The 9,985-nt window shown below is 39.6% G+C and overlaps 1 protein-coding gene across 1 annotated transcript; it reads right to left on the bottom strand.

The window, feature by feature from the left end:
• Positions 1-1,738: 1,738 nt before the first annotated feature.
• On the bottom strand, positions 1,739-3,572 carry LOC126416838 (piggyBac transposable element-derived protein 4-like). Its single transcript, XM_050084720.1, has 2 exons — positions 3,458-3,572; positions 1,739-3,354 (listed from the first exon to the last, which is right to left on the bottom strand). Exons 1-2 carry the CDS (start codon positions 3,570-3,572, stop codon positions 1,739-1,741), a joined length of 1,731 nt encoding a protein of 576 aa, XP_049940677.1.
• Between the last annotated feature and the right edge of the window lie 6,413 nt (positions 3,573-9,985).

Genomic DNA, 9,985 nt, shown 5'->3' with positions numbered 1-9,985 from the left:
ATTGCATCAAAATTTGATACAAAAGGCACAATGCCGACTTAAGTACAAGAGGACTGACACTCTAACTTTCTATGACTTGAACCTCTCTTGTGAGTCCAGTTTTAGATTCCGATGCTTGACTTCAGGTTTACTGTATCGCGTGGACCTTCTTATTGAAGATGAAACACAGTAACTGCATCCAAATGTAATATAAAAGGCACAATGCATACATAAGTACAAGAGGACTGACACTCTAACTCTCTATGATTTGAACCTCTCCTGTGAGTCCAGTTTTAGATTCCGATGCTTCACTTCAGGTTTACTGTATCCCTTGGACCTTCTTATTGACGATGAAATACAGAAATTGAATCCGAAATTAATACAACAGGCACAATGCCGACTTAAGTACAAGAGGACTGACACTCTAACTCTCTATGATTTGAACCTCTCCTGTGAGTCCAGTTTTAGATTCCGATGCTTCACTTCAGGTTTACTGTATCCCTTGGACCTTCGTATTCACGATGAAACACAGAAATTGCATCCATGTTTAACACAAAAAGCACAATGCCGACTTAAGCACAAGTGGACTGACACTCTAACTTGCGATCATTTGAACCTCTCCTGTGAGTCCAGTTTTAGATTCCGATTCTTCAATTCAGGTTTACTGTATGACTTGGACCTTCTTATTGTCGATGAAACACAGAAATTGCATCCGAATTTAATACAAATGGCACAATCCCGACTTAAGTACAAGAGGACTGTCACTCTAACTCTCTATGATTTGAACCTCTCCTGTGAGCCCAGTTTTAGATTCAGATGCTTCACTTCAGGTTTACTGTATCCCTAAGACCTTCTTATTGACGATGAAACACAGAAATTGCATCCGAATTTAATACAAAAGGCACAATGCCGACCTAAGTACAAGAGGGCTGACACTCTAACTCTCTATGATTTGAAACTCTCCTGTGAGACCAGTTTTAGATTCCGATGCTTCACTTCAGGTTTACTGTATCCCTTAGACCTTCTTATTGACGATGAAACACAGAAATTGCATCCAAATTTAATACATAAGGCACAATGCCGACTTAAGTACAAGAGGACTGACACTCTAACTTTCTATGACTTGAACCTCTCTTGTGAGTCCAGTTTTAGATTCCGATGCTTCACTTCAGGTTTACTGTATCCCTTGGACCTTCTTATTGAAGATGAAACACAGAAACTGCATGCAAATGTAATACAAAAGTCACAATGCCGACTTAAGTACAAGAGGACTGACATCCTAACTCTCTATGATTCGAACCTCTCCTGTGAGTCCACTTTTAGATTTCGATGTTTCACTTCAGGTTTACTGTATCCCTTGGACCTTCGTATTCACGATGAAACACAGAAATTGCATCCATATTTAACACAAAAAGCACAATGCCGACTTAACACTCTCTGTACCAGGCCTATTTTATGCACCCGTCCCTAGAAACCGGGCAATTTTACCAATATTAAAAAAATTACTGCATCAAATCTACTGTTTGGATTGTGGCAAATTTGGTACCATCTTGAAGCTGCACATTTCTACTTTAATTCTGAGTGAAAGAAACTACTTTACAATGCACAGCTTTAAGGTACAGTTATAGAAATCACTTAGATGTTTTAAGAATTTAGAAAAAGTCATACGAATAAGGGAATACAATTGTGATTTATTTTTAACCAAAATTGTGGCACTACATTACATGTTTCTGATAGTATACAGTATTACATATAAATTTCACACAGAATCATATTGTTTTTTAGTGTGGAAAATTTTAAAGCAAGGTTCCAGGCAGAGTGCAACGCCACACTGTTCACATTCGTATCGTGTCTCTTTGCGAGAAGCCTTGCCACTCTGTTTCTTGCTCCTGGAACTGCACACGTGACACACACGAGCAGCATACTTCTTAGTAGTTGCAGGTATGTGCTGCAAAAAATGTCTCTTTGTTAGCCGACCTACAGTTCCTTCATTTCTTGGAATGAATTCAAGTGTGTCGTCTTCAACAAGCTGAACTGCAAGCACTGTTATAAAGTCTGTTATTGTAATTTTCTTCCTGTGCACTGCATTGTACAGCCAAAATGCATTTGATACTCCCATAAGCAGCAAATGGAAATATAATTTTCGCCACCATTTCACAGTTCTGTGCTGGAACGGATTGTACTGCAGGCGTTGGTCTCCAATATCCACTCCAATTTTATTGAGGTTGTAATCAAGTACCTGAAGTGGTTTCAATACTACAGACCCATTTCTCTTAGTATGCGTACCAAATGTTGCTTGATGCCTTGTAGACAATGTATACACATCTCTCTTATCTTTCCACTTCATTGCCAATACATTATCTTTACGCCGAAAAGACATTTCGCCCTTTTTCAGCTTAGCAGATACTAAATCTTTAGGCAATCCTTTCCTGGATTTGTTCACAGTACCAACAGCTCCAGTGCCTTTCTCTGCCAGTTGCTGAAATAGCTCTGGACTGGAATAAAATCGATCTAAATACACAGTGTGGCCTTTGTTCAGCAAGCTGCTGTCAGACAACAATCGCAAAATAACCGCAGACGAAGAATTGTCAACAATATGCTTACCAGCATAAACTTCAAAATTTACAACATAGCCACTACTGGCTTCAGCAACAGCATATACTTTCAGTCCATACTTATGAGGCTTATTTTGCATGTAAACACGGAAACTCACACGACCTCGAAATGGGCAAATTCCTTCATCAATTGTCACTTTTTCTGAGGGACGATATGCCTGGATACATCGCTCCTTCAAATTATTATAACATGGCAAAACTTTGTAAAGTGGATGAAATCCATCTTCGCCTGGTTTTTTCTGATTTGAATTGTCAACAAGATGCAAGCATGACAGTATCTGAGTGAAACGCAAACGGCTCATGACATGGGGACAAAAGTTACAACTAAGAACAGGATTAGTGCTCCAATGGTCCGCAATTTTTGGCTTTTTCGAAACACACATGTGGAAAATAATACCCAAGAAACGCCTCATCTCACTTATAGTCACTGGCTTCCACGAACTCAAAACTGAATGGGGCTTCAGATTATTTCCTCTTCTTTTCTTCTGTATTGTCTGTGATGCATACAAATTTGTCTGTCTCTTGAGTTCATTTACGTCACTGTCAGTAAGGAACACTTTACTGCAATCCAGTACAGAACTCGACTCATCAATATCCACTAGTATCTGCCTGGGTGTCGTGTTGACAGGCAGAGGTCGGTAGGTGTCAACTGCAGTCCACTCACTGTCTTTCGGATACGGCACAGCTGCTGGATTTGAAGCAACACCTTCAACATCATTCTCGTCTTCATCTGAAGACAAACTGTCATCAATCTCGTCTTCTAAAAAGAATATCACATTATGTGTAACTACATACATCGTTTACACATGTTCAACAGATATGTGCGTACTGCACAATTACGTGGAAAATTCGGAAATACGTACCTTCAAACACACCATTGCATTCAGAATCGTCTGAATCACTCTCTACATTATCCAGAGTGTCGCTATGATTGATCAAATCCGCAATTTCTGCGTCTGATAAACCGCGCCGAAACATGATGACAAACAACTGAATGATATACAGACTGAGAACGCAAAGATAAGTTTTAACATGAATTACAGCGCTGCCGTGACATCTATGGACGCATTTTGTTAATAAACATCTGAAAAACGTATAGCGCTGGCCAAACCCGTAGAAATAACGTTGCAGTGTTTTGAATGAAATTAAATGTAGCGGCCCGTAAATTTTACGGGCTTGGTGATTTTCGCGCGATCCCAGGCCCGTAAATTTTACGGGCTTGGCGCTTAGAGTGTTAAGCACAAGTGGACTGACACTCTAACTTGCGATCATTTGAACCTCTCCTGTGAGTCCAGTTTTAGATTCCGATTCTTCAATTCAGGTTTACTGTATGACTTGGACCTTCTTATTGTCGTTGAAACACAGAAATTGCATCCGAATTTAATACAAATGGCACAATGCCGACTTAAGTACAAGAGGACTGACACTCTAACTCTCTATGATTTGAAACTCTCCTGTGAGACCAGTTTTAGATTCCGATGCTTCACTTCAGGTTTACTGTATCCCTTAGACCTTCTTATTGACGATGAAACACAGAAATTGCATCCAAATTTAATACAAAAGGCACAATGCCGACTTAAGTACAAGAGGACTGAGACTCTAACTTTCTATCACTTGAACCTCTCTTGTGGGTCCAGTTTTACATTCCGATGCTTCACTTCAGGTTTACTGTATCCCTTGGACCTTCTTATTGAAGATGAAACACAGAAACTGCATGCAAATGTAATACAAAAGTCACAATGCCGACTTAAGTACACGAGGACTGACGCTCTAACTCTCTATGACTTGAACCTCTCCTCTGAGTCCAGTTTTAGATTCCGATGCTTCACTTCAGGTTTACTGTATCCCTTACACCTTCTTATTGACGATGAAACACAGAAATTGCATCCGAATTAAATACAAATGGCACAATGCCGACTTAAGTACAAGAGGACTGTCACTCTAACTCTCTATGATTTGAACGTCTCCTGTGAGTCCAGTTTTAGATTCCGATGCTTCTATTCAGGTTTCTTGTATCCCTTGGACCTTCTTATTGACGATGAATCACAGAAATTGCATCCGAATATAATACAAAAGGCACAATGCCGACTTAAGTACAAGAGGACTGACACTCTAACTCTCTATGATTTTAACCACTCCTGTGTGTCCAGTTTTAGATTCCAATGCTTGACTTCAGGTTTACTGTATCGCTTGGACCTTCTTATTGACGATGAAACACAGAAATTGCATCCGAATTTAATACAAAAGGCTTAATGCCGACTTAAGTACAAGAGGACTGTCACTCTAAGTATCTATGATTTGAACCTCTCCTGTGAGTCCAGTTTTAGATTCCGATGCTTCACTTGCGGTTTACTGTATCCCTTACACCTTCTTATTGACGATGAAACACAGAAATTGCATCAAAATTTGATACAAAAGGCACAATGCCGACTTAAGTACAAGAGGACTGACACTCTAACTTTCTATGACTTGAACCTCTCTTGTGAGTCCAGTTTTAGATTCCGATGCTTGACTTCAGGTTTACTGTATCGCGTGGACCTTCTTATTGAAGATGAAACACAGTAACTGCATCCAAATGTAATATAAAAGGCACAATGCATACATAAGTACAAGAGGACTGACACTCTAACTGTCTATGATTTGAACCTCTCCTGTGAGTCCAGTTTTAGATTCCGATGCTTCACTTCAGGTTTACTGTATCCCTTGGACCTTCTTATTGACGATGAAATACAGAAATTGAATCCGAAATTAATGCAACAGGCACAATGCCGACTTAAGTACAAGAGGACTGACACTCTAACTCTCCATGATTTGAACCTCTCCTGTGAGTCCAGTTTTAGATTCCGATGCTTCACTTCAGGTTTACTGTATCCCTTGGACCTTCGTATTCACGATGAAACACAGAAATTGCATCCATGTTTAACACAAAAAGCACAATGCCGACTTAAGCACAAGTGGACTGACACTCTAACTTGCGATCATTTGAACCTCTCCTGTGAGTCCAGTTTTAGATTCCGATTCTTCAATTCAGGTTTACTGTATGACTTGGACCTTCTTATTGTCGATGAAACACAGAAATTGCATCCGAATTTAATACAAATGGCACAATCCCGACTTAAGTACAAGAGGACTGTCACTCTAACTCTCTATGATTTGAACCTCTCCTGTGAGCCCAGTTTTAGATTCAGATGCTTCACTTCAGGTTTACTGTATCCCTAAGACCTTCTTATTGACGATGAAACACAGAAATTGCATCCGAATTTAATACAAAAGGCACAATGCCGACCTAAGTACAAGAGGGCTGACACTCTAACTCTCTATGATTTGAAACTCTCCTGTGAGACCAGTTTTAGATTCCGATGCTTCACTTCAGGTTTACTGTATCCCTTAGACCTTCTTATTGACGATGAAACACAGAAATTGCATCAAAATTTAATACATAAGGCACAATGCCGACTTAAGTACAAGAGGACTGACACTCTAACTTTCTATGACTTGAACCCCTCTTGTGAGTCCAGTTTTAGATTCCGATGCTTCACTTCAGGTTTACTGTATCCCTTGGACCTTCTTATTGAAGATGAAACACAGAAACTGCATGCAAATGTAATACAAAAGTCACAATGCCGACTTAAGTACACGAGGACTGACACTCTAACTCTCTATGATTTGAACCTCTCCTGTGAGTCCAGTTTTAGATTCCGATGCTTCACTTCAGGTTTACTGTATCCCTTGGACCTTCTTATTGACGATGAAACACAGGAATTACATCCAAATTTAATACAAAAGGCACAATGCCGACTTAAGTAGAAGAGGTTTGACTCTCTAACTTTCTATGATTTGAATCACTCCTGTGAGTACAGTTTAAGATTCCAATGCTTGTCTTCAGGTTTACTGTATCCCTTGGACCTTCTTATTGACGATGAAACACAGAAATTGCATCCGAATTTAATACAAAAGGCACAGTGCCGACTTAAGTACAAGAGGACTGACACTCTAACTCTCTATGATTTGAACTTCTCCTGTGAGTCCAGTTTTAGATTCCGATGTTTCTATTCAGGTTTCTTGTATCCCTTGGACCTTCTTATTGACGATGAATCACAGAAATTGCATCCGAATATAATACAAAAGGCACAATGCCGACTTAAGTACAAGAGGACTGACACTCTAACTCTCTATGATTTTAACCACTCGTGTGTGTCCAGTTTTAGATTCCGATGCTTGACTTCAGGTTTACTGTATCCCTTGGACCTTCTTATTGACGATGAAACACAGAAATTGCATCCGAATTTTATACAAAAGGCTTAATGCCGACTTAAGTACAAGAGGACTGTCACTCTAACTCTCTATGATTTGAACCTCTCCTGTGAGTCCAGTTTTAGATTCCGATGCTTCACTTCAGGTTTACTGTATCCCTAAGACCTTCTTATTGACGATGAAACACAGAAATTGCATCCGAATTTAATACAACAGGCACAATGCTGACTTAAGTACAAGAGGACTGACACTCTAACTCTCTAGGATTTGAAACTCTCCTGTGAGTCCAGTTTTAGATTCCGATGCTTCACTTCAGGTTTACTGTATCCCTTACACCTTCTTATTGACGATGAAACACAGAAATTGCATCCAAATTTAATACAAAAGGCACAATGCCGACTTAAGTACAAGAGGACTGACACTCTAACTTTCTATGACTTGAACCTCTCCTGTGAGTCCAGTTTTAGATTCCGATGCTTCACTTCAGGTTTACTGTATCCCTTACACCTTCTTATTGACGATGAAACACAGAAATTGCATCCGAATTAAATACAAATGGCACAATGCCGACTTAAGTACAAGAGGACTGACACTCTAACTCTCTATGATTTTAACCACTCCTGTGTGTCCAGTTTTAGATTCCGATGCTTGACTTCAGGTTTACTGTATCGCTTGGACCTTCTTATTGACGATGAAACACAGAAATTGCATCCGAATTTAATACAAAAGGCTTAATGCCGACTTAAGTACAAGAGGACTGTCACTCTAAGTATCTATGATTTGAACCACTCCTGTGAGTCCAGTTTTAGATTCCGATGCTTCACTTGCGGTTTACTGTATCCCTTACACCTTCTTATTGACGATGAAACACAGAAATTGCATCAAAATTTGATACAAAAGGCACAATGCCGACTTAAGTACAAGAGGACTGACACTCTAACTTTCTATGACTTGAACCTCTCTTGTGAGTCCAGTTTTAGATTCCGATGCTTGACTTCAGGTTTACTGTATCGCGTGGACCTTCTTATTGAAGATGAAACACAGTAACTGCATCTAAATGTAATATAAAAGGCACAATGCATACATAAGTACAAGAGGACTGACACTCTAACTCTCTATGATTTGAACCTCTCCTGTGAGTCCAGTTTTAGATTCCGATGCTTCACTTCAGGTTTACTGTATCCCTTGGACCTTCTTATTGACGATGAAATACAGAAATTGAATCCGAAATTAATACAACAGGCACAATGCCGACTTAAGTACAAGAGGACTGACACTCTAACTCTCTATGATTTGAACCTCTCCTGTGAGTCCAGTTTTAGATTCCGATGCTTCACTTCAGGTTTACTGTATCCCTTGGACCTTCGTATTCACGATGAAACACAGAAATTGCATCCATGTTTAACACAAAAAGCACAATGCCGACTTAAGCACAAGTCGACTGACACTCTAACTTGCGATCATTTGAACCTCTCCTGTGAGTCCAGTTTTAGATTCCGATTCTTCAATTCAGGTTTACTGTATGACTTGGACCTTCTTATTGTCGATGAAACATAGAAATTGCATCCGAATTTAATACAAATGGCACAATCCCGACTTAAGTACAAGAGGACTGTCACTCTAACTCTCTATGATTTGAACCTCTCCTGTGAGCCCAGTTTTAGATTCAGATGCTTCACTTCAGGTTTACTGTATCCCTAAGACCTTCTTATTGACGATGAAACACAGAAATTGCATCCGAATTTAATACAAAAGGCACAATGCCGACCTAAGTACAAGAGGGCTGACACTCTAACTCTCTATGATTTGAAACTCTCCTGTGAGACCAGTTTTAGATTCCGATGCTTCACTTCAGGTTTACTGTATCCCTTAGACCTTCTTATTGACGATGAAACACAGAAATTGCATCCAAATTTAATACATAAGGCACAATGCCGACTTAAGTACAAGAGGACTGACACTCTAACTTTCTATGACTTGAACCTCTCTTGTGAGTCCAGTTTTAGATTCCGATGCTTCACTTCAGGTTTACTGTATCCCTTGGACCTTCTTATTGAAGATGAAACACAGAAACTGCATGCAAATGTAATACAAAAGTCACAATGCCGACTTAAGTACACGAGGACTGACACTCTAACTCTCTATGATTTGAACCTCTCCTGTGAGTCCAGTTTTAGATTCCGATGCTTCACTTCAGGTTTACTGTATCCCTTGGACCTTCTTATTGACGATGAAACACAGGAATTACATCCAAATGTAATACAAAAGGCGCAATGCCGACTTAAGTAGAAGAGGTTTGACTCTCTAACTTTCTATGATTTGAATCACTCCTGTGAGTACAGTTTAATATTCCAATGCTTGTCTTCAGGTTTACTGTATCCCTTGGACCTTCTTATTGACGATGAAACACAGAAATTGCATCCGAATTTAATACAAAAGGCACAGTGCCGACTTAAGTACAAGAGGACTGACACTCTAACTCTCTATGATTTGAACCTCTCCTGTGAGTCCAGTTTTAGATTCCGATGCTTCACTTCAGGTTTACTGTATCCCTTGGACCTTCTTATTGACGATGAAACACAGGAATTACATCCAAATTTAATACAAAAGGCACAATGCCGACTTAAGTACAAGAGGACTGACACTCTAACTCTCTATGATTTTAACCACTCGTGTGTGTCCAGTTTTAGATTCCGATGCTTGACTTCAGGTTTACTGTATCCCTTGGACCTTCTTATTGACGATGAAACACAGAAATTGCATCCGAATTTTATACAAAAGGCTTAATGCCGACTTAAGTACAAGAGGACTGTCACTCTAACTCTCTATGATTTGAACCTCTCCTGTGAGTCCAATTTTAGATTCCGATGCTTCACTTCAGGTTTACTGTATCCCTAAGACCTTCTTATTGACGATGAAACACAGAAATTGCATCCGAATTTAATACAACAGGCACAATGCTGACTTAAGTACAAGAGGACTGACACTCTAACTCTCTAGGATTTGAAACTCTCCTGTGAGTCCAGTTTTAGATTCCGATGCTTCACTTCAGGTTTACTGTATCCCTTACACCTTCTTATTGACGATGAAACACAGAAATTGCATCCAAATTTAATACAAAAGGCACAATGCCGACT

This window comes from Schistocerca serialis, chromosome 8 (genome assembly GCF_023864345.2).
Source record: "Schistocerca serialis cubense isolate TAMUIC-IGC-003099 chromosome 8, iqSchSeri2.2, whole genome shotgun sequence".
NCBI lineage: Eukaryota > Metazoa > Arthropoda > Insecta > Orthoptera > Acrididae > Schistocerca > Schistocerca serialis.
Note: the sequence above shows the minus strand (reverse complement) of the source record. Positions and strands in the feature narration are given on the sequence as shown.

Bases quoted from the DNA above. Each gene is read 5' to 3' on its own strand.
- LOC126416838 (XM_050084720.1), bottom strand. From the start codon at position 3,572: ATGTTTCGGCGCGGTTTATCAGACGCAGAAATTGCGGATTTGATCAAT. The intron at 3,355-3,457 runs GTACGTATTTCC...TATTCTTTTTAG, and splicing joins ATGCAATGGTGTGTTTGAAG to AAGACGAGATTGATGACAGT.